The 25,673-nt window shown below is 47.4% G+C and overlaps 1 protein-coding gene across 10 annotated transcripts in view; it reads left to right on the forward strand.

The window, feature by feature from the left end:
- The window catches only part of tnk2b (tyrosine kinase, non-receptor, 2b), a 47,606-nt gene that overhangs the window by 8,168 nt on the left and 13,765 nt on the right, over positions 1-25,673 (forward strand). For 5 of the 10 annotated variants that reach the window (XR_014125894.1, XM_035527828.2, XM_081722915.1 and 2 more), the window contains exons 1-2: positions 20,590-21,515; positions 24,617-24,791. Coding sequence is in view for 9 of the 10 variants with exons in the window: in XM_035527828.2 (XP_035383721.1) it covers positions 21,084-21,515; positions 24,617-24,791 (607 nt within the window). In the remaining variant the exon portion in view is untranslated. Of the gene's footprint in view, positions 1-3,078; positions 3,284-13,112; positions 13,754-20,589; positions 21,516-24,616; positions 24,792-25,673 lie in introns of those variants that run through there. The other 5 variants (XM_081722918.1, XM_081722919.1, XM_081722917.1 and 2 more) reach the window with 4 other exon arrangements.

Here is a 25,673-nt window from a genome sequence, read left to right on the forward strand (position 1 = left end):
GTATCTCTGAGTGATTTTATTGTCAGAAAAATGGAGTAATATTATTTCTGTGCTTCTGTTTCACAGCACCTCATGTTCTTTGAAACCACATCAAAATGTACTATAAATACTGTTAAAATACTATAAAAATAATGATAAAACTCTTAAAAAAAACCAAACAAAAAATACAATCTTGTAATAACTTACAACGATACAGTAGAATAACAAAATTCCAAGAACAGAAAAGTATCTGGCTGAGTCCTTCCCAGTCATAGACTGATAAGGTTTTTGTCACTCTCTGGTCAAATCTTTTCTTAATAGTTGCTTTAGCCCATTATTTATATCATCATCTTGTGTTAACCCAGGACCTCTTGTAGGATTTAATATCAGAGACTTATCAGTTATTGTGCCACCAAGTATCCAGAAACTTTCCCCCCCTTAGAAATGTCAAGGCTGCATAGATTGCCAAAAGCCTTATTCAGCTGTTTTATAGAGTTGGATACCAAGAGAAATAATCATTGCCCAAAGTGCTAACTTCCTCAAACAAGTCTGTTAGCTGCTCCATATTAAGTGCATAAAGACCACCCTATATCACCTCCAAAGAAACACATTACTTGAGAGTTGAAGATCATTCTTCACAGCTTCATTGCTCAAGCAGGAAAGGCATGGGGCCAGTAGCTGCCATATCTTCTATTTGCATACAGGGAAGTGCCTCAAGCTTCCACTGGCTTTTCTCCATTTGAGTCCTTGTATAGATGGCACGCAAGAAGGCCACTTCACTTACTGAAGACACTGTGGATGGGTCTGCTAGGAGAGCAGAATAATGTGAAGAACAATGTGTAGTTCACCATGTAATCCAGAAGAGGGAACATCCGGAGCAGATGATAAAAGTTGCCCCATGAGAACACGAGGAAAGCACAGAAGGGAGAAATCCTCATATGAGTAGAATTCCAGAGAGAATTCCACTTTGGTTGCTTTGGTTTTTGGCTAGCAAGTGCTGTTTTTGCTAACAACTAGTGACCAAAAGCTCTTGGCCAAATGGCATTTGGACTGAGAAGGTGACCTATAAAATCTGCATGCCAGAGAGGTGTAAGCCTAAACCAGCGCCTGGGGAGCCAGAAAGGCTTGGTTGTTTATTCAAGCTATAGGGGAGTAAGAGGAACTATCAGCGCAGTATTTTCTTACCATCAACAGATCACAGGCAGTCAATTGCCTATCTACTACCAGTGCAGCAACAGTAGCAGCAACTGAAGGGGCTACTTAACACAGACCTTTTCCAGAAGAGGCCTGAATATTCCTGCATGACTTCAGTATCACTGTTGATGCTCCTGTGTGACAAAAGACCATTCCTGAGTGGTTGATTTACTGCCTTCAAAATCTTGGAACTGGACAATATACTTAGTAACTAATCAAAGTTATTGAGCCATCCACAAATTAAAGGTGTAGACAAGTTGTGTTGGTGAATAAGAAAGATGGTACTATGTTTGACCTCTACCCTATGCCATACATTGATGGTCTTGTATAGCTCCTTCGTAAGGCAGAGTACATCATGTTCCTTGATTTGGTGTAAGGGATTCTAGCAGGTTCTTCTGACTCAAAGAGCAAAAGAACTGAGATTGTATTTAGGACCCTTTACGGGCCCCTTCACATCTAGGTTATAGCCTTTGGTTTGTAGGGGGCCCAGATGACTTTCCAGAGTCTGATGTACAGGTCGTTGTAGTGCACTAAATCTTATGCTGCAGAGTGACGCTTCGTCTTCAGTGAGACCTGGGACAACCACTGGACACCTCACTCAAATCTTGAGATTGATTAAGGAGGCAGCATCGTCCATCAGTCCTTAGACATGTGCCATAGCAAAGGAAGAGATCAGTGACCAAGGCTTCATTATTGTAGATTGAGTCATCAGTGTGAGGAAGCAAGTAAAGACCTGAAGACACTGTGTAGAAACACTCCAGAGACGTTTTGGGGGCCAGCCTGGAAGCAGCGTTACTATGAGAGGTATGGGAAAGCACAGGTCTGTTTTAGCTCCTGTTGAACAGGAGTGCTTGACCATCAAATGGGCATTGAACTTTCTGAGACTTCTGAGATCTCCTATGGACACATTTCTTGTTGGAAACAGATCACCAAGCACTGTAGTAGCTGGAAAAGTGGATGGCAGACTTCAATACCACATCCTTTTGTCAAAGAAGTGTAATTAACGTTTTATTTTACTATATTTTTACTATTTTACTGTTTGACAGTATGCCTATAAATGCTATAATAATACACACAACCCTTATGATGAACATTGAACTTGGGGGAAATATAATAAATGAAATTTGTATGCTTATAATAATTTCTAAGTAAACTGCGTTACCAAAATAAACTGTAAATCAAAATAAATATACTATGGCCAAAACGTCTGCTCATTAAATTATGGTTATTGGGCAAAGGATGGCAAGATAAGTGCATGCATTCGGAAGCAAAATCGTTTCATTGCAAATTGCATAGCTAGGCTTCACTTCTGTATGTTTTAATGAAAAAAGTAAATTGAATTGAGTAAATTCATGGAAAAAAACGTTTGAGTTTATTTTCAAGACTAGGCTTCACAAGTAAGCAGGCATCTGATGTCTGGATTTTGTCTGTCAGAAACTAAATAAGCAAGCTGTTTGAGATTCTTTAACTCTGAGGTTTGAGACAGTGTCAGAGAGATATGATATATAGAGTATATGATCATTTTAGCTTGCAGCTTGAACAATATTAAGTCGTCTATGAAGTTAATTCGTCCATGCTTTCATTGCTTGTTGGCTACATTAGCCTTGACGCTCCAGTGAAGCAAACCCACCAAAAGCTGAGATGTACGTTTGCGGTCAGGGAAAAGTGCATTTTATTGTGCTCCTTTTATGTATACTATTAAAGAAGTAGTTGACCTTGTGTTCAGTCGATTTTATCTCCATATATTTGATGTGATGACAAGCATCAGATAATGGGGGTCAGAGAAAACCTTCACAGTCAGCTCATATAATCACGATCAGGTGATTTATGTAATAATTTTGGGGTTTCACTCTTCTATCTCTTTTTGTTGTGGTGTGTGTGGTGTGTGTGTGTGTGTGTGTGTAGATGGTGCTGTGGCTTTGGGGACCCACGGATCATGCAGAGGCAGCGTGATGATGGTGTGAGCAGCCTCCGAGGCCATGGACTCGGCACCCCGTGAACCTGCGCGTGTGTAAATTCTCCACTTTGCTTCGTTCCCCACCTGCACACACGTGCGCTCGTGCCCATCCGCTCAAGGCACCAGCAGCCTTCAAAACAGGCCGCACAGCTGGTAAGGACATGCTTGGTTCCTGTTTTAAATGAGCGCGTTTGCATGCTGAAAATTCAACAACCACAATCTGTTGTATAGATTATTCAGATTTGTTTTTATTTCTGTGCCTCAAAGAGGGGGAGAGAAAAAAAAAATCAAATTTTCTGTAGGAGTTGTTCTGTTATGTCTTTGGACAAGGACATGCATGCGCCTGTGTGTGGGTGTGTGCACGTGTGTGTGCTTGTTTGTGAGCACTTCCGTTCAGGTATGCCTAACAAACACATACCATGCAGAGCTCCTGCATTGTCTCATCCATCACTAGCCCCCGGGGTATCACTGTTTGGAAGCTGAAATGCCGACCGAAGGTGAATGGTCCAGATCTCATTACCATAGTGCTTGGAGCACCGTTATTCGACCCTGCAAGCCTCCCCTGCCTTTCGCAGGCTGTGGCGCAGTCTGTGGCATCGGCACTCACGGCTGCTTCTATGTAGGCCCATTCCATGATGAAACCCATCCATTCTCTAGTGAGTGCTGACTGGTATTGTAGACGCCAGTGGGGAGTGAGGTTTGGATGGCAGATGCAGGATTGTGTGTGTGTGTGTGTGTGTGATATATAAAACACACACAGACTGTAGTGTTGTAGTTTCCTTGAACAATAATGAGTTTCTCTCAAAGTGCTCAACAAAGTCTGCAGATTGTGGTTATTTATTTTTTTTTAAGTTGTGCGCAGGCATGCGTGTGTGTGCATACGTGCGTGCATGCGTGTGCTCGTGTGTGTGTGTGTGTGTGTCTGTCCCCGGAGCAATAGAAGCGTAGGGGAACACAAACAGGTGTGTGCTTATGAAAATGCGGCGAGCGTTCTCTGAAGTGTCCGTTACGGAAACGATCCAACACTGGGGCTAACGGCTGCGCGCATATCGGCGCTCCTGGCTTTCTCTGTTAACCTGCTCCATAATTAGAGCAGGCGGATTTCCAGCTCGGTTAGATTTTTATCTGAAGATGCAAGGGCTGAGCCGCGGTCCAGCTTAAACATGCCGTGACGTGTTTGAGCGCGTGTTTACGGCGTGCTTGCAGGGGCGAGCATGTTGACGCACTCTTTCCTTGGCGTATATGCTGGTTTGGCTGCCTGCTGCAGAACGCCACGCTGGGTAGGGCCTGAATGGGACCGGCACCTGATGCTGGCTCAGCGTTTGTGAGCTGCTTGGGATAAGAATGCGGGACATGGCTCAGAGCACATTTAACAAGGGTGGCATAAAGTGGAGGGTGGCTTAGTTCCTGTTGGGGGAAGTGGGGCTATTTTTACACGTGTGTGCGTGCGCTCTTGGTCAGAAATAGGACTGGGCATGCTTTTTGTGGAGTGCCATTGCAAGTGGCTGAGGAAGCTAGAGGGCCAAGACTGCTAGCTCGTGTACTCTGCATAGAGGTAAGAGGATGCAGCCGGGAAGGCTGGGGAAGCCATTTTTAACCCCTCTCTGACACTTCTGATTCTTCTTTCTTTGCTTTACTTCAGTTTGTGACACATATTTCACGACTTCATTTTAAGTTTTGATTTTGTTCTATATGTTAAGATCCAGGTGTGTAGAATCGGTCCCCATGGTATCAAAAATATACAAAGCTATCATGTTTGTACATGAAACGAATCGCTTGAAATGGTACAGTTGTTAATGGTTGTTATCAAAATCAAAAAAGCAGTTGATGCGAGCATTTGATTTCGAGCTTCAAAAGAAAAGGCGGGATTATGACTTTGACTCGACGCTTGACGCTGTCCCCATTGTCAAACAATGTCCTTTGCTGCTTTGTTAAATTAAATGGTGTCGGTTCAAAGCAGCAATAGATGTCATTTTCAAATCAAAACGATGTGGGGTAATGCGTTGTCTACAATGCATTTTAAAGAGTTGGCCTTGATTTGAGTTTGATCAATCTGTCAATGATGCACTGTAGTAACACGGATTTAGTTTGAGGAATAAAATTAGTCATTAGTATCACCATCTCCAGTAAAAGTCCAATATTTCAAAATTGAACTGAAATTGAAGACAAATATAATGTCTTAAATCATAGCATGCCATTTGATAATATTTCCTGTATTTAATCAGCTCTGTTATAAAGATACTACATCTAGCCCTAAAGGAATCTTTTAGAGAATCTCGACATTGTTAATAATGTGCAATGAAAATCAAAGTGATTTTAATCAAAGTTGATTGCATTCATTAAAAACTTTGACTTTGATAGAAAAAATCAGTAAATCGCTCAGCCCTACCTAACTCTCCTTTTCATGTTGGCATTGTCTTGGGCTCCCATAGCCAAGGACATGTCAGCAGTGGTATTCCCCCATCCAACCCCCCCCCCCCCCGAGCATTTCGCAGTGCTTGCCATGCAGCGAGCCTGTCTCACAGCTCGGCTAACGGCCGGCCCGTGGCCGTTTGCGTTGCCTGCTAGGTTTCCGCTCGGGGATGAGCCTTAATTATGAGCTCTCAGGCAAAGGCTGAGCAGATTCCGCACTGCAGTTCCAACCTGGGACTCGCGTCACTAGGTGGCGGACAGAATGCGTCTGCTAGATGTGTCTGGAGATAAGGGGTCAGCTGAGGGCATCCGCCACTCTCCCGCCTACCCCCCTGCTCATATAGGGTTTGCTGGGTTGGTTGCTTTAAGTCATTGCTCTCTTGCCCAGGGAATAAAGAAGCGGATGCACATTGCATACAGGGATTGGCCGCCTTCCTCCCTCGTTTATCCCTCCCTCAACGCGCTCATCAAATGTCATGTTCTGATTTCTATTTCCCCAAAAGGAGAAAATGGGTTATAGAAGGACAAGGCTACGAGTGCTCCAAGAGATGAGGTGGTGGGCTCTTACAGAGAGCACCTCTGTTCGTAGGACTGACACACCCATGAGCGCACCCCCGCACACTCATTAACTCATGTATCGTAATGTGCGTATGACGGCCACCCACATGGTCGAAAATCCATTTGTGAAAACTGCTGCCTTATTCTTGCAAACCTCGCTGCCTCACAAGAAAATGCGAGTCATATTTTTTTTAATGAGATTGCGATTTTACAGATGCAAGACTCCCTATTGGCGCCAAAGAGCTTGATATTTCAGAATATTGCTGCACTGTAGACTGGCGTTAAGGAGAAATGAACACCTCTGACGCATCCTGTAGTGCATGACTCTTGCCCTGGCCCTTCATCCCTGCATCTGGGGCATTTTCAAGAGGGCCTTTGTCTTGCTGCGCTTCTCGTTTCCTCTTTTCCCTCTCTGTCACACTCCTCCTCCCCCTCCCGCCCTCTCTCCCCAAAATAGTTGTCCGCGTCTGTTCCCAGGAGCTGGCAGAATGTGCACCTCTTCAGCCCTCAGGAGAGCATGTTTCTTAAATTGTGTGTGGTAACTGTTTTAACATGGTTTAATAAATCAGTGAGTCGGGCTCATTCTTACAGATGTGCTCTTGAGGGGAGAGAGAGGGAGAGAGAAAAGCAACCATCCTTTCTGTTGCATATAAGCAACTGGGCGCCAACTTGTGCTCACTGACTGGGATGTAAAGTTGCACTGAGTCTGTGGGAGTGATATAAGCCATCGGTCATTCTGTACAGATTTAAACAGAAACTCAGTCTCAGGACTCTCACTATGGAGTCCAGGCTTCCAAAAGGAACCGGGGCCAGGCCAATAATTAATGTCCAGTAAGCTTTTGGCTTTGCTGTGATTCAGTGGGGATCTGTAAATGCGTCATTTTGATTATTGCCATACAGATTCATTAGGTGGTATTATTCACTAGATATACACTGCCAATCTGTTCTGGGTGTCTGTTCTAGCACTGTCATTCAAACTCTACTGATACCCCCCCCATACTCCATTATCCTTAGTTTTACAACCAAAAAAAAAAAGTGCTTTAAAAAGCCTTTTGTATAAGATAAGACAATGAAAATATGTTGCGCTTTTATCTAGTGAAAAACATTTCCTTTATCTCTGCTGCCCCCTGTGGCCAACGGCTGAACTGTGCAAGCGTCATGCCGGTGAACTGTTGGTCTCCCTGACAGCTGTGTTCTGGTGATGGAACAGCACAGGGAAGCTGGAGCGTGGGGGAACGACAGCGCTTCCAACTCGCGTGTGTGTGTGTGTGTGTGCGCGTGAAGGTCAGGCATGCGTGATGGAGTGCACACACGTGCGCGATCTATCGGCCCGCTCCGAAAGAGATAGCGGTTGAAAACATGAGCAGTGGCCTCTCTCACGCTTCACTCTGTCTGTGAAGCGTACACACGCACCCGCACAGCTACCCAGGACATAATGCAGAGATGGGTGTTGTGGTAACCCTGGACCTTTTTTTTTTTAGAATGTAAACACTACTCCAGACAGTTTCCCCTTTACAACCCAACAGGGCTGATCATGGTGCTGGCTTGTTCCTTTTCCCCAGAAGCTGTGTCAGTCTCTCCACTGACCTCAGTTCAGCCCTCAGGCCTGTTGGTCAATAAGGAAACATTTCATTATATTGCTTTTCATTTTGTAAATTGAAAATATATCAAACACAGAATTTTGGATTATATAAATTTACTGAATAGGACCAGTGAACCATTTGCTTGTTTTCTCCAAGGTAATGATGTAATCCATAAGTTATTTCCTCATGAATGGAGGTTTAATTCTCTAGTAGTATTAATAAAGGAGAAATTTGATGGCAGCTTGTAAGGCATTTGGACAAGTTTCTCCGTTGAATCTAAAACTTCTTGCGTAGTTTACTCTAAAACTATATGTATAGGTAGTGATGTCATTTGAATATGTAATGGTGAATATTTAATTTTTACTAAAGTTCTGATTTTAAAATGATCTTGGAAACGAAACTGTTATGTTAATTCATAATTGGGAAGGTAACTGTTATGGCTAATTCAATTTATCAGATTCTCCTGTTGGCCTACATGAGAGGTTGATTTTTTTTAAAAAGCAAAGCCAAAAGCCAAAGCCAAAAGCTTACTGGACATTAATTATTGGCCTGGCCCCGGTTCCTTTTGGAAGCCTGGACTCCATAGTGAGTGTCCTGAGACTGAGTTTCTGTTTAAATCTGTACAGAATGATCGATGGCTTATATCACTCCCACAGACTCAGTTTTATTTGTTTTGTGGTTGTAGCAGTGTGTAGAAAGCTCCTGCTAGATATGTTTCATTTATACCTAATTGCAGGAAAGCCGTGCCATAGTTCACTAGGGGCCTCCTCATTGGTCCCAAGGGAACCACTTCCTGGCTTCCTTACATTATGATGAGTGGGATGATCTGGAGTCACACCTGGGTCATGCCATCTGCTTTTGTCCCCACACTGGATATCCATAATCGCCTTGCCTCATCTCCTCGCCTAAAGTCCACCTGTTCATACACAATATCTCACACACACAGAAACCCCAGTCCATGGTGCCAGCATAGCACACGCGTCAGCCTGGAGCTTCCTAGAAAGATGCCACAAGATCAGGAGATTAGTGTGTATACATGCGCGTGCGCACACACACACACACACACACACACACACACAGAGAGTGTCTATGTTTGTCCGGGATTCTTTACCCACACCCCCTTAGCTTTGCTTGAAAGTATCCATTAAGCTTTCTGGGAAGTCTGGATAATGGGGCATGCTTCTATAGGGGAAGATGCCTCCCCACGTTATATTATGTTTGAAGTTGTTGGAGATGGAGAAGGATTTTAGCAGATAATGTATATTAACAGCCAGCAGGGTAAAGCTGGATTAAGCCTGCTGAGTGCTCTGGTTTGTTAGTGCCCTCATTTCACCTTTGGATAGTGGATGGAACTGATTTTCATATGAATCCTTCTACAGAAATGCTTCTTTTTTTTTCATTTAGTTTTTTTTAATAAATCTGGTTTTGTTTCTTCTGTGACTAATTTTTGTGTAAGTGATTTTTGTCAAATGGTTCTGTTAAAAAAAAAAATCGATTTCCAGGTTTATCATGACTCCAGTTACATGTGCAGTCAAATTCGGGCAAAATTCCCCTGAATGATCTAAACATAGCATCTCAGACAGATGTTTCCATTGCTTTTTTAAAACACGTTTTTAACCAAAACCAAACTTCACCTTCCCTGTCATTCCTTACCTTTAATGGAAAACTCTACTAACTCTACTTTTCTGTTAAATGCATTTACACACTGCATAATGTGGTCAAACATTAGACTCAAGCCTTGTATCTTTTAAGTGCTGATACTGTGACTTCATGCCCAAAATAGTTCATGTTGTTGGGGGAAAAATGGTTCATGTTATTGTTTAGATTTTTTTAAAACATCATTCAGAAATTTGCACAATAAACATCTTTAAATTTCAATTTAATATGTTAAAATATCCACAGTCAGTGGATATAATAAAATAATTGCTTTAGTATGTTTCACATTAATGTAACTACTGTTTCTTTTTTGGTCGCGCAAACCTTTGGCTAATGCCACGGCACTGCGGGCCAGTTAACTATGTTGTTGGATCCTTCTGAATTCCTTTCCTCCTCAGACTGTGCTCTGAGCCGGGCTGGTGGGCGGTGCCGTCACTGGTTCACTGCATGTCACGAAGCACCACGTGTTCCGCGTGGGTGTTAGCCAGACAACTGTCCTTGGTGCCCACACGGAGAGCCGGGTTAGCTCACCTTGACATTTGTGTAAAATCACTTCACCATACCACTGTGTTCATGTATCTGTGTCTAAAAGGCGGTGTAGCGATGATTTTCTCATCGTCTATTTCCTAATCTTCATTTCCTCATGCTGACCATGAGTGGTTCCAACGCGGCCCTCGTGAAACGGTTCCGAGTGGTAAATGTGTAGCTAGAAGAGCCTGGGTATCCTCTCCCCGCTTGTCCCGCAGTTATGGCTTCCGTAGTGGACGGAGTGGCTTTCTGTACGGACGTTAGGAGGGCCCGAGGGCGCGTGTGATAGACAGTAAGGACTGAAGAGGACGTGAGCACCAACCCAACTGAGGCTTGACGCCAGCCTGCTGTTGGTGCTCATCCACCCGGGCGTCCTCAAGCGGGGTGGGGCAGCCACTAGGGAAGGTAATGGCTAGCGCGCCTCTGTTGTGGGCAGAACCGCTGGTATGTGAATGTGGAGTGCCTAAAACATTTGTGTGATGTGCGGTGGGGGGTTGTTAGGCAGCATACTGTTTAGGTGAATGTTGGGTTCAGATCTGGAATTGTTTTATTTTTTTCTTTGTATTTGCTGTGCAGAAAACATTCAATTGACTTAGTTTAAACTAATTCAGTCTGTTGTTTGTATAGCTTATATTTAAATATGAACTTTCTTGTGCAACAACTCTAGGATCACTGCAATATTGTGCCCCGCTTCTCTGACAGGATTTCCTTTCCTCAGTGTTTTAATGATTTATAGACAGGCTCCTATTTAGCTGTCTGTAAGTGGTCTTCCTGTGAAATGTAAGGCTTGCTGTTCGCCCCCTGTTCATCTCTCAAGTGCTGCTGATACACTGAGCAGCTACATGTCTGCTGTAAGCTGGTGCAACCTGATCGCAGAGACTCGCAGTCACCAGGATAAACCAGGCTTTAAGCAGAGAGGATGGAACTTAGGCGAGATTCCAGGCCTACACTTGAGTGGCTGATTGTCTTGGGACCTCCCTACTCTTTACACTCTGTATGTGTGTGTGTGTATGTGTGTGTGTGTCTCCCACAACCAAGCACAACCAGTTACAGCTCAGCTCTGATCTGGCTGCCTCTGGAAATCTGCTTACTGGGCTACATGTTACCCCTGGAAAAAAACTCTTTCCCATCAGACAGAAAGGGACTGGACATATTTCTTTCAGTGTGCTCTCAGGCTGCAGGTTGTAAATCCATTTCCCATCACTGTGGTTTGTGTTGGTGTGCGAGTGGCCGTACGGGATATCATAGGGCTCCCTCCTGCAGCTCACGCCACCCGCGGCCCGCCAGCCGCCGATGCGATTTGAGCGAGTCATTAAGGGGCTCTTTGTCTGCGCTGTTGAAATGTAACCCACTCGTGCTGTGGTTCTGAAGTAAATGTAACCCACTCGTGCTGTGGTTCTGAAGCCCTTTACCCCATGCTCTGCCCTCACCCCTGTCTTCTAATCGTTCAACCTGCCTAATTGGTTGTGACTACCATCCACACTCACCTTCTCACTGTGGCCATTCCTGCTACCACACCTCACACTCTTCCTCCGACACTTCTCCCTCTCGACGTGTGCCCGTGCCTGGCGAATTGCTGCACGGCGGGGTCACCCGGTGAAACATACGCCCACTGTGCTGCAGTGTCATCCTGTGTACTCATTTGTCCTCAAATCAGCACCAGACGAGAGGCTGTAAACACGACCTCAATAGTCGCCGTTTTCCACTGTGGAGTGTTTCTCTCTCATTCATATTTATTTATTTATTTATTTATTTTTAAAAATCCCATCAGTTAAAGCTCAATGTTGTACCCTCTTGATGTCACTGGACATCCAGCCTAGGAAGACTGACCTCAGCATCAGTGATGCAGCCCAAGAAATGTAATATAATGTGGACTAAACTATCCACCGCAGACGACCAAGGTGACCTCAGAGGTACTAAAAATGTATTTTATGAGCTATCCATATAAGTGAATGTATGCAACAAAAATCTTCTGTGATTCTGTGCCTTTTTTCATGCAAGTTTTAAATTTAAGGGGCATTTTCTGTACTTTTGGGGGACTTTGTTCTGAGTTTCTGACTTGTGCAGCAAGGTCTCATTGACAGAGGCTTTGGATTTGACATTGGAGTTCATCTGAGGAATATATAATGAACTTAACAACATGCACTTCCTTGCTGACCCTAGCAGGGACGAGCTGTCCTTAACCTCATGCCTCTACAGCAGTGTTAAATGATTTTCAAGAAGACAAAAAAATCACTTCTGTAACTCGCCTCTGGATAAGAGCATCTACCTCAGTGTAAATATATGGTGTGTGTGTGAGATCTGGCCCTAAAACAGTATCCCCTAACAGTAGGTGGGGAGGGGCTGTACAAGTGAAGTGGGATTTAATACCACTGCTGTTGATTCTTCAGCCATCTGCTCAGAGAAGATGAGGAGGAGTTATGGACAGAACAGCACATTAGGAAAGCAGGTTGGATTTTGCATTTGCTTAATTGCGGACCTGGTAGTATGCTGTGACGGCAGATGTGGAAATAGGAGGAACCTAGGAGCTCCGTGGCATCTGGGGAGTGGATTGACTACATGCCATTTAGCTTGTAACAGGTGTGCTGCGCTGGGTGATGTGTTTACACCCGAGTCTGCGTTCACAGGAGGTCAGGAGGGATGTCGCACAGGTGGGCTTCACACTGAATTCAGGAATGTTTAGCTGGACCTGTGGAACCCACTGACATTTTCCAGTGTGCGTTTTGTATGAATGCAGACTCAGGTCACGGTGGATTTTAAATAGACGGACTAATGATGTTTACTTGTGCTGTAGAAAGAGAACTGCAAAACATCAGATTGTCCTTTCTCTCTAATTAAGCCTGCTCAGGGCTCCCTACACCTCTCTCTCCCTCTCTTTATTCCTTCGTCCAGATGTCTACTCTGTGAGCTCCCAGATGCCCCCCCTGGTGTCTTTTGTCTCTCCTCTCTCTCTCTCTCTCTCTCTCTCTCTCTCTCTCTCTCTCTCTCTCTCTGTGTGTCTCTGTCTTTCACACACTCTGCCTCTCACATTGCCATCTCTCTGACTGGATTAAGTCCTCCTCATTAACAAGAGCTTCCATGCTCTGTTACTCCTCCCCACTCCGTTCTGATTGGTCAGCAGCACGTTGCCTGCTGCTCACTGGTGAGCCTGGTTGACGCAGCAGTAGCCGTGTCGTTGGGGGTAACCACTTATCACAGTGGCAGATACCAGCAGCACAGATGCTGGGAGGGGGGGACCCAAAAAAAAAAAAAAAAAACCCAAGAAAGCTGGAGAGAGGGATTTGGGAAGATGAATAGCATGACAACAATAACAAGGGATTAGCTCTCTCTGAGCGATCAGAAATCCATTAAAAAAAGAGACAAGAGCCACTCAACCATCCAACCACCACGCACAGTTGTGTTGGAGAGAGAGACAGAGAAGGAGGGAGGGAGACCACGGAGCACTTCAAGAGGCTAGGACAGGACTTGGAGCTTTACTACGAAGCAGCCTCCCAGGGTGAATTTGCTGAGCTCCGCCGCCACTCAGGGCTTGCCAAGCACCCGGCCTCAGAGGGAGCGCCAATAGCCCCATCCACCGCGCCAAACCCCACCCCGCCACAACCGCCACCCAGTACAGCGTTGGTCCAGGGGTGTGCAGCTCAGGACCACTGGGGCATGAGTGAGCGCCGCCCCCCACGCCCGCGGGCACCTGATCGGGCCCACGTGCCCGCTGCCGCTGCGCCACTCTGAGGAACAGGCACCCTCCCCCGACACCCCCGCCGTAACCCAGAGCCGGGGGGGCTCGCTGGTGTGATCAGGGGAAGCCGAGGGAGAGCCGGCTTTTGACCTCAGCATGGGGGACACTGCGGAGTATCGGCGTCTGCCCAGCATAAACGACGAAGAGGAGGTATTTGACGTCAACCACGCCCAAAGCCCTCGTTTCAGACTGTCTGTGTCCTGTTTGTTCGTTATAACTGCGGCGGTGCATGGCCAGTGTTTGTGATCACATTAGATACCGAGCTGCCTTACCAATATTCTAAAAGGGCTCATGCTTTGAGCGTCGCTGTGTTGTCGTTCGTTGCATGCTGCCAGCGCAGATCTTCAAACGGTGTTAACTGCGTTCTGCGGCAGGGGTCCACTGTTCCCCCTCATTGTTATTGTTCTTCGTTTCTGCAAGCGAGGCTTCTCTCCGTGCACTTGCTTCCGCTGGTCCCCATTGACTGTTTGGAAGTATTTTATTGTTTCACTGCACCGTTCACTTCGGGGAGTTTGAGAATTTCTACCATGCGAAGCCGGTTAGTCTGACCACTGCGATGAAACTAAACAGTGCAAGTGTGGAAGGCAGACACTGTTCTCTGCTGAGACACACATACAGATGTGTGTGTGTGTGTGTGTGTCTCTCTCTCTCTCTGTGCGTCTCTGTGTTGGTGAGTTTGTCTCTTTGAATGGATCAGTCCCCTACAGTGTGGTAATGGGTGCTTTAAACCACACATGGGCTGTTGAAATCATTGTAAGGTCATTGAGAAGGTGCAGCTGAATGGAGCAGTATATCTTTTGTGACGGTGCCCGCTTGTATATTGGATATTCACTCAGTCTCTGTGCGTGCGTGTGTGCATTCCTGTATATGCTGGTGCTGTTGGCTATAAATGCAGCATTTTACTGGGTGGATAAGCTGCTTTTGTATCCCTGCATAAGACAGTTGTGCTAACACAACTGCTCTGAGCTCACTGCTGTGTACACACACCAACTGATATCACCACTCGGAGAGCAATCCTTGAGTCATATCAGGATTTGTACCTGTTAATATGCCTTTTTTTAAATAGATTTCTTTTTCATGCGCATTAGCTCTTTAATTATACTTGAATTATTAGCTATTACAGTTGCTTAATATTTTATACACTCCATATAAAATTCCTGGCTTGTCATCCCCCAGGTGGTCGGTCTGCCTTTTTTTTCCCCCCTCCCTTCAAGCGTCAGTCATCTACCAGCTTGAGGATCTTGCGTAGTATCCTAGCTGTTCCCAGAACTGCACTCTTCTGGATGGACCTCTGATGTTGTTCCTGGGATCTCCTGGAGCCATTCTCCCAATTTGGGGGTCACAGCCCCTAGTGACCCACTGTTGCCGTCACCTTCCACCTTCTAGTGCTCCTTCAGCTCTTGGTATTTCTGAATCTTTTCATGTTCCTTGTTCCTGATGTTGCTGTCCCTCCGGATTGCTACATCTGGTCACTATGGCACTATCTGTATCTGGAAGTCCCACAGGATCTTAGCTTGGTCATTCTCCACCACCTTCAGGGGTTTATCCCACTTTGACCTCGGAACTTCCAGCCCGAATCGGCACAGATGTATGCCATACGTGTGTATGCCTGCCACTTGTTTATGGCGTTCCATGTACGCTCTGCCTGCTACTGTCTTGCATCTTGCTGTTATGTGCTGGATTGCCTCAGGGGTGTCTTTGCACAGCCTGCACCTGTGGTCCAGCCTGGTGTGGTAAATCCCAGCCTCTATTACGCTTGTATTCAGAGCTTGTTCCTGTGCTGCTATGATTAGTGCATTCATGCTGTCTTTTAGTCCAGCCTTATCCAGCCATTGGTAGGATTTTTCCATATCAGCCACTTCCATTATTTGCTGGTGGTAAATACTATGCAGGGGTTTATCCTCCTGCTCCGCCTCTTTCCCATCCTCCTCAGGTTTCTGCTCTCTGATGTACTTCCTAAGCTAGGGTGGCCGGGAAAACCTATCGCGCTGCAAATAAAAAATGCACTGCAACTACACTAAATGTATTCATCAAAATGACAGCCATGCGCTACATTTCGGAAATGCGATGCAAATAAAACACACAAAACTTCAGAAATGCTTCAAATCCAGTCACAACACAGCAGAAATGTTGTTTCCGGGGAACACGGAAAGGGGATGGACAACTGAACAACAAGTGAAAAGAAATTTTAGTTTGTGATTATACCAATTTGTCATTGGTATATGATACAGAATGAACAATTGGTCTATTCGTACTTCGCATTCTTGTGCGTATTGCTACTCTAATCCACCATTTTAGACAGCTTGTAAAATATCATTCATTTATCCATCAATCTCTTTTATTTTCGTATACTTATTCATCAAAGGAATCAAACCCCTATGGCTCTGAAGCTCCGTTATCTTCATCAATACTTTCCAAAGTCACTGCAACTTCAGCAGCTGTAAACCTTTTGTTGAGAATTTTAGCTAGCTAGCTAGATGTTGACCGGTTTCCAAGGGTAAATCCTTGTTGATTTCATGATTGTTTAGTTTCACTCAAATTGACACACAGTCACACATGGTGAATAGGTAGCTAACACCTGAGGCAGATGACGTGTATCTTATATTTATGACGCTTTTATCCGAAGCTTGAGCTATTGAGGGTTTGGGGGCCTTGCTCAGGGGCCCAGCAGTGGCAACTTGGCAGTGGTGGGGCATGAACCAGCAACCTTCCAATTACAACCTTAACCAACCTTAACCTTCCTTAACCACTGAGCTACCAACCTCTCATAGGCTCTTACTATCATTAAAATTTACAGGGCAGATTCTACAAATTGAGTAAATATTTGAACCGTATTATCCGAAAGATATTACTAAAAACACTGAGAAACATCGAAGTAGACGCGCCAGCACGTGTCGACCACAATGGGTTAATCTTTACTTGACAGTCTCCAAGGTCTCAGGTATGGACAGTTTGTTTTACTTCTCAGGTACCTTCATCACACCTTTCCGCAGTTCTGGTAGCTGGCTAACTTCTCTTCATGTTGCTCTTGGGCATCCCAAGTATCACTGCTGCTGTGCTCAGTGATGGTCACGGTAGTGAACGTCCATCCAACAGACTTTCATGCACTTCGTTTGGTCTTGGTAGTGTGCTACGACTGGTGTCCAGCTTCAGTTTTTGTTTTTTTTTACACTGGGGTCTGGGAGTGGTGGTGATATCTCCTCTCTGACCTGTTGTCCTGGATCTCTAGTTGCGATAGCAGCTGCCGTTTTGCGGATGCTGGAACGTTGAGCTACTTGTTGTTTTGGTGTCAGTCTAGACATTGGGATTCGAAACATCCAGAGTTCCCACATCCTATGCATGGACCCTCTCACACCGGAGTTGCTTGCGTCGTAGCATCTCAACAGCCCTTTATTCTTCACTGTGACTCACTCTAGTTCCTAGCCTTCAGTGTTGGTGAGGTAGGCGGGTAACATGGAGTACCTTACCTTGACAGGCCAAGGTGGAAGGTGTCCTATGAGGCCTAATGTAGGATGACTGTATGAGTTCTGAAAATATGGCCCATCATTTGGAATGAATTAATTCCCCTCCTCTCCCGTTTTGGAGTGATGCACAAATGAGTTGAACAATGAAGTCATCTCAAGTCAGTGTGGGCAGCCTCTGTGACTGCAGACTAAATATGAATGGCAGTACTACTGTTGTGCGACCATTTTATACACCTGTGTGTGTGTGTGTGTGTGTGTGTGTGTGTGTGTGTGTGTGTGTGTGTGTGTGTGTGTGTGTGTGTGTGTGTGTCCAGTATCCTAGTAGAGTGGTTGTTTTAGTACAGTACTCTCACTTTTCTCACAGTAAGCAGTATTAGCTCATGCACCCCAGGGAGACTGCATGAGCTTGATGTTGATTCAGTACTGCAGAAGGTAACCTGATCTCACACTTCTCTCACCAGCTCTGTTGGTATGCTCACTCACTCACCTCTCTCTCTCTCTCTCTCTCTCTCTCTCTCTCTCTCACACCTCCCATTCTTGGCCAGAACTGGGTTTTTTTTCCCGTCGATTTTTAATTCCCTTTGTATTGAGCAGTTGACTCTGGCATTGCTCCTCTATCCACCCAGCTTTGAGCCTCATGACCCTACTGTCCCATCCTGGCTTGTGCTGGCTGGGTTTGTGAGCTGGGTCTCTACCCCTGGCTGTATGCCTTAATTGTAAAGTTGGTGCGTATAGAGCTGGTCCAGGTGCTTGTCCTCATCCGAAGCTCACCACTCGTCACAGGCGCTGACATCAGTATCAACGCCAGACTTGGGTAGGTCTGTTAGCTTTAGATGAGCGAGAGTTATTCAGAAATAACACTTGATCGTTTTGCTCCTCTATCAGCTGTGGGTGGGGTTTAAGAGTACATTGTTGTGGATCCGTTTGCCACGGTGCCGGTCTCGTCGGCCTTGTCTGTCACGAAAGCCATTCCGTGATCAGCAGCCTCTGTGCCGATGGTTGTTGGGATGTTGAGTCAGGTTAGTGACTGCAAATGAATCCTCTGTACAGAGTCGGGGCTGGGGGTGGGTGGGGGGTGGTCTGTTGGAGGAAATGGCTTGTCCACAATGTTCAGGTGATGTAACTTAGACGGGACATGCTAATGCAATTAACAGCCCAGGTCCCGGAGGTTTGCCTATTCTGGTTACAAAGTTTTTAGTTTATGAAGATCAGCTTCATATAATGGAAAGAAATATACAATGTTGGATAACTGTGATACCAGACCTGACATCGGTATTGATGTTCATATATATACACAGCATTTCTCATGCATGCCAGTCATTGTGCATTTGCTGCCCTCCATTGCCTGACTATGGTACTACACCTTTTCATAGCAGTGGACAGCGTGCCAGAACCTGGGTGCGTTATTCTTATTGTTCCACTACAGTGTCCCTGTCGAACAGAGAACTGACTACTCCTCTTGTGCCACCTCATCCGGATGGCGTGCTGTTTTCTGCGAGTGGCTGGTGTGAGCCGGCGAGGGCGGGGGGTCTGTGGAGCAGAGGACGGAGGTGCTGCATATGGAGGTGTGGTGAGAGTTTGGCACCTTCTGTCGAGTCGCGCTGCACGTGGTGCACCCTGCAGCACTGCGAGGCCAAGCCTGGCCGGGCGCCAGTCGTCGCGAGCGGCCGTCAGAATGCTGGGGCACCTGCTTCCTGTCCTGACGGTGAGCAGCCTTGGGAGCAGAAGTCATCGTCATCATTCCATGTGCGAAGGGGTTGTTTGAGGCCGAAACCATCTGGGTGCACGCGGCAGAGTGACCACGCACAGCCCGGGCAGGTGGAGAACGAAGCCCAGTGTCTCGTGTCTCGCTGCCTCCATAGAGCGCCTATCTACAGAGTTATTAGTCAGAGGAGATGCTTTCCTTAACCAGGAGGGGCGCAGCCAGCCCCTAAAAACAGTCAATGAAAATGACCATGCAGCAAATGTGCATGCAGTGTGAAACCTCTCCATTCTCAGCAAGGGTGACAGAGACGCATCGTGAATTTATTTACGGACATGAATTTATTTACAGTCTGTTGACTGAGTTTGCGGTTCGGCGACACAGGCTGTGGTCATTGTGGTTAAATGCTAATTTCTTGAAGGTTATTAGGCGCTAATGTGAATGTCTCTTGGGCTCTAGAATTGAGCAGTTTGATGCAACAGAGGACATTCCAGCAAGTGCGTTCACGGGCCAAAGGCTAAGAATTGGTGGGTGTGTGTTGATTTAACGAAAAGACAGGAACTGCAGAAGCACACAAGGCGACACTGCCAGAATGGGGGGTGGGGGAGGCTTGTAGCTTTTTCTGTGTTCTTCTGTTGGACAAATTTGTGTGTGTAGCTTTTTCTGTATTGTTCTGTTTTTTAAGTCACAGGCTTCAGGGCTTGTTGGTGGAAGGTTCACCACCGGACCCTCCATCCCAGTTCACTCCAGTAATACACCTGACCTGCCGTACTGCTAAATATTTAAGTAACTGTGGAGAGGAGCATCTGCGAAATGATGCAGATGTGCGGGGAAAGCAAATTTATGAAGCTTTCTGTTAAACCTGTTGGAAACAGCTTGGTCTTCTGCACGGTGTGGAAAGTCCTTCATTTCATTACTGCTGTAGCAAATTGATGAAACATTCTTTTCTTTTTAAACTTTTTTTTTTTTTTTTTAAATACCTGTGGGGTTTTTTCTGCTATTTTGTCATTAATATCATGTGTCATGTGTGTCAGGCTACATTTCTAAACTTTGTCCCAAATAAAAAAAGTCATGTTTTTCTTCAGTTGTTACGGTCTGTTGTTATTGCATTAAACAGGCAGTATAAAGCAGTACTGGAAGTGTGTGTGTGTGTGTGTGTGTGTGTCAGGATAGTAGCGGGAGGTCCTGGTTTACTGCTGCTCTCGGTTTCTTAGCTTTGCCTGCTGTCCCTCTGGCTGAGGAGGAGAAGAAAAGGTCCTCGTAACCCGATCGGCGGCGTCCCTATTGTTTATCGCTTTAAATATGTGGTTTAGTTTCGTCTGGGATGTTGAGTGGAGAAGGAAGGCACTTAAGTCGTGGACGGTGTGTCCTGCGTGCAGTCAGAGATGGAACGTCCAGAGAAGCAGCTCGAAGGAGTTTGTTTACGGGCGGTCGAGGGCATTTTTGGAAGGGCTGAGGAAGGAAGCAAAAAATTGGGAACCAAATAAAGAAGAAAAATCAAGTCATGTGGGAGGAGGAGGAGGGAAGGAAGGACCGACAGGGTCAGCGGGAGGAGGAGGAGGAGGAGGAGATGGTGGTCTCGCGCTGGCGGGGGGCTTGTTAAGAGCCCAAAATGGTGGGGGGGCAACAGGAAATGAGCTCTCCATCCTGCAGTTAAATCTGACCTCTTGGCTCACGATCAAATGCTCCTCCATCCGAATACCATGGAGTCTCTGTCCTGGGCACAGGCTGTAGGAGGGAGGGAGAGAGAGAGAGAGAGAGAGCGAGGCGAAAAGAGGGAGGGAGCGATTTACAGACATAAAGGGAGAGGGAGGGGGGGATGGAGGAAGAGTGAGGGAGCGAGAGCCCTAGACACCTCCTCCCGTCTCACACACAGAACAACGCGTCCCCCGGCCGCAGACGTAGCGCGCGCGCGTGCGAGTGCATCTTCCGGATCGGACGCCGCGGGGCAGACCTAAAACACTCGCCAGGACGAGCAGAGACGCGCAGAGCCGGGCATTACTGACGTGGACGTCATGCCTCTCCCAGAGCTCCTCTTCCACGCTCACTCCCTTGCTGTCGCTTGAGTCGAGGGGCGCCGGAGCGAAAAAGAAGCTATTAATAGGCTGGCAGCGGACGGCCCCGATGGAGATCGCCCGGGACGGACGCAGATGGGAAGCGATGCTGAAACGGAGCGGCCCGGACTCGCCCCGCTATCTCGAGCGCGGCCCCGTCCGCGTTTAAAGCTCGCCCGCGAGACGCCGCCAGAGGCCTTCTCCACCCTCCCCTCCTCACCCCGAGGCCGCACGAGAAACGCAGCGCTCCGGTTCTCTGGATGCGCCGCGGTGGCTGCCGAGTCCGCAGCCTTTCCCCTCTGGCAAAACTTCCTCTGGTACATTCTCGGGGCTTCTCTCCCCTCCCCCTGCGCCCCTCCCACGCACCCTCCCTCTCTCCCTTCGAGCTGTCCCACCGCCGGCGGTGCTTGCCAGCGCACCAACTCCGGGAACACAGCGTGTCGAACCCGCGATGGAATGTAGTCCGCGGGCTTCAGGAGCCGAGGAGACCTCCCGTTTCCCAGGCGCCCCGTTCCAGACGTCGCACGGTGCCCCAGGGCTGCTGTCGGAGCCTCGCGTGCAGCGGGAGAGACTCGTGTGCTTGGACTGACACTAAGCTCTCTAGATCGTCACGTGACCACGAGCCCAAGATGCGACGCTTTAATAAGCTCAAAAAGACATTCCCTTTCCTTGCACACTTCCATGTTTACAGAGTAAGTTTTTTTGTTTGTTTGTTTTCTCTTATGGAAGTGTGTGTGTGTGTGTCTGTGTGTGTCTGTGTGTCTGTGTGTCTGTGTGCATGCGCGCGCGCTTTCATTTGAGCCTGCCGATGGATGTCGCATGCTAGTTCTCACTTGTACATGTGGATAACATTACACCAAAACAGAGTCTGACCCTTGTGTGATACATCACACTTTGACTACACATAACTAAGTTGGAACAGGGTCGTTCAGCACGGTCTGTAGCCTGTGCTTTTGCCCTGCCGTGTCTTACCGATGCATTTATTTTGTTCTGGCCAGTTTTATTGAATGTAACAGTTTACTACAGTCTGTGTTTACATTTTGACCTAAGACAACCCCCCCCCCCCCCACCCACCTCATAGCCGCTATCAACTGCCCTGTGCTGCTGTGTTCGCGTGCAGGGTGTAACCCCTCCACGGCCACACTCATAGCCTCTGCGCCAGAATCACGGCGGTTGCACGCTTGCCAAGGGCCTGCAGACGGCGACTTTGCAATACTGTTCCCATTACTTCACACTGCACAGTCATCCTGTGTGACGGACCCGACGTCTGGCACCGCAGTGGCCCGTCTCCGCGGTGACTTTGGTTGTCGGCTTGTGTGAAGTCCAGTGAGCCTCGTTTGTTTGTTCCCCAGAGGGCTTGGCAGTGTAACGGCGGGGGTTTGAGGTGCCGTTTATGCTCACGTGCGCTACACTCTGCGTAATGTTCTTGGTTAAAGGTGGACTTCAAAGATTTCTAAATGTGGTAAATTGTTTTATGCGTTAAAACCTTGGTTTTTAATAATCGTTTGCTCATAGCAGATCGGCTCACTGTGGCCGTCCAGCCTCGGGTGTATTGTTTGGTCCAGATGTTTGTGCAGTGCAGCTGTGACTGGCCAGTGCGGGTTGCCCATAACTACAGCTTAAGTAAGGCTCCAGGGAGTGACGGTGGTGATTTCAGTCTGAAACTATTTCCTAGTGAGGATATTAAGCCCCTCTCCCTGGTAGTGCACAGCGCCCCCCCGCCTGTTGCATTCCCAGTATGCATTCCCAGTATGCATTCCCCATCACCCTGCGACAAACAACCCCTGTTGACCCCTACACACTTACTCTCTCTGCCCTCCCACTCCGAAGGCCCCACTTTGCTCAAGATCAACATTTTTCTTTCCATCATCAGCTGCGCTTCACATGGGAGGCCACAAGCATTTGCGTGGGGGTCTCGGTTGCGTTTTCCTCTTTCTCTCGCACACACGGTCTCTCTTACACGTCCTCTGTCCTTGTCTTTCTCCGTGAGCTGTGAGCTGTGCAGTATTTCGTTAACGTAGCCATAGCCGGGTCTTCTGACTATTTGTCTCATTCCTCATTTCTTTTCATCCTTCCTTGGATCACTGTCTTGGTCCTCAGGATATGGACCACAGTATCTGCCACCATTCCGCACCCCAGCCTATCTCTGCCGTTCCAGCAAGCGGCACGGGGTGTTTTGATGGATCCCATCATTCACATTAGTCAATAAGTTTTAGATTAAAAAAATGTATATTAATGCCAGGTTAATGCTAGCCAGTTCTTAGCCGCATCACATCAAAGTGTCACCGGGGTGCTTTCGTGTGTTGCGAGGCTCAACTCATTCCTGTGTCCCTGGGATGATTGACTGAAGGATGTCTTGCACTAGCACATGGATGACCTAGAAGGGAGGAGGCCCTGATCCTTGCGACCCCTCGCTTTTCAAGTGCCGCTAGAGGACGGCTGTTGGCGCACAAAGGGCCGAATTTGTCCCGTTGACCCCCGACATCCAGCTAACCTGCCCGCCACGACTGAACCATTTAACTCCCCTGCAAATCAGGCTGACGTTGCTTTGTGTAACCACCCAAAGTTTAGAACTGAATGTGTTTTTTCAGAGTCCAAATTACAATGTCGTGCTTGCAAGTCATGGATCCCATGCACTCATCTACACACTAGACAGTGTTTGGTAGGCACATTTTCTGAGGCTTTGTCATCAGACAATGTCTTGGAGGTGAATAAGTGCATAGAAGTGGACAAATGCCACAAAGTGTTCTCTTTTTAAACGTTTCCTAGTGTAATTTGGGGGGGTTAAAGGCCAGCCTGAAAGAGACAGACAGGGAGCAGAAGGGAGACGTCAGAAACTGAAAGCTGACCTCCAGCACGCTTTGCTGACAAAACTACAAAGCATCTACAAAGGACAGAAAAAAAAGCCATCGAGTTTGTCCAGAGGCTTCCTGGCAGGCATGCGTCAGCGCTGCCGCTCTGCTCAGCTGCAGGGGGAGTAGGCCTTCCAGCCGTGACGGCGGTTGCCTGAGTAGAGACTGAACGTTCCAGCTGTCAGTCTTCAGGCTAAGACTCTAGACTTTCGGAATCCCGCCTGCGTGCAAGCGCGAGTGCTGGGTGCGTGGTTTCTTTTGCATGGAGTTTGAACATGAATAGAGGTATAAGAGCAGCCTGCGAAGGGCGAGGCCCACAGTAATATCGGTGTGATTCATAGGTGTCTGGTGCCCCTCCGGGGAGGCGGGGCTGGGCACAAGAGCATGGCAGCCAGGTCTTGGCCAATGCCATCTGTGGTTTTATGGGCTTCAGGTGTGTGTGTGTGTGTGTGTGTGTGTGTGTGGGGAACCAGATGTTGGAGGATCGGGTCTGCATTGAATACTGAGAGCCAATACTAAGTGCATGTTAATGTTTTCGTTGGCAGTGTTTGTGTATGTTAATGTGAAGTGCAGTAGTCCAGATCCTGTTTGTCATGCTTCTGAATGGTCAGTTGTTGACATGGGACGTTCGCCATCGAGCTCCATGACTGTCCTGGCTCATCAAAACCTCCCCAGCGCTGTGCTGTTTGGGGAGCAAAAGAGCAGTAAATCAAAACTTTAAAGTGATGTTGTTTTTTTTTCTTTTATATATATATATATATATATATATATGTATGTATGGTTGTATCATTTGCACTCGGTGTGTTTTCATAAGATGAGGTACGCATGAGGTACGCATTTGCGGTCCCAGCCGACGGCTTGTTTCGGTGAAGGCGCGTGGGCAGGCGGGTGCAACGCATCCTGACCCTGTGCCCTCCCCCAACCCTCTACCCTGGGTGCAGAAGCTGGGCAGCATGCAGTGTGAGGAGGGCACCGAGTGGCTGCTGGAGCTCCTGATGGAGGTGCAGCTGCAGCAGTACTTCCTGCGCCTCCGCGACGACCTCAACGTCACGCGCCTCTCACACTTCGACTACGTCAAGAACGAGGACCTGGAGAAGATCGGCATGGGACGGCCTGGTAAGCCCCCCCCCCCCGAGTGCCCCCACACCTGGCTCACCTGGGCATAAGCCAGTGGACATTTATTTAAAATAAATAAATAAATACATATAAATAAATTCCGTGCCTGAAGACATTTATTCCGAGTCTGGTCCAGCCAAAAAAGAATGAGAAAGGTGCTAAGCTGAGCCGGCCGAAGCTGGGACGCACGCTTCGAGGTCAGAGACGTGGCAGCGGCTAAAGTCTTCAGACCAAGAACTGAAGGCTTGCTGTTTGAAATCAGGGTTTGAGGCTGAGGCGCGATGCCTTTCGCCTCGACGTTGCGACTGTTCACCGGAGCAACCGGCATGCTAAATAACACAGGCGTGCTGAACACGGTTGATGAAAGATCTTGTTGTGAGAAGGCGGCTAGTCAGCATGTGTGGTAGCAGAACAGTGCTGACACCAGTAGCAGTGTCAAAACCCAGTGAATGTTTCTCTCTCTCTCTCTCTCTCTCTCTCCCCTCTTCTTTCCACTGCTCTTACCTCTTCCCCTTCGACAAGCACGTCCTTCTCTTCGTACTTGCGCAGGGGAAAAAAAGTGATAGCACATTCTGCCATCTGTCTGTCACGCCACTCTCAGTATGGCGCGCGCAGCCACATTGAACGCGAGGGTCAGGCTCAACTGAATCCCTTCATTCATCCCTCCGGCCTCTCCAAACTCTGGTTTACATTAACCTTCATTTACTGTTACTAATTTAGGCCTTCCGTTAAGCCACAGCGCCTCAGTTACAGCTTGGAGCCCCCCCCCCACCCCCCCCCGCTGGAACACGCTGATATTCCCCTTGCGACTCTAGCCCCCAAATTCACCTCCCCCCCAGCCGGACCCTGGTCTGCGCTGGGTCGGTGCCTCCACTGGGTTTC

This window comes from Electrophorus electricus, chromosome 11 (assembly GCF_041902795.1).
Source record: "Electrophorus electricus isolate QZ-2024a chromosome 11, ASM4190279v1, whole genome shotgun sequence".
Lineage (NCBI taxonomy): Eukaryota > Metazoa > Chordata > Actinopteri > Gymnotiformes > Gymnotidae > Electrophorus > Electrophorus electricus.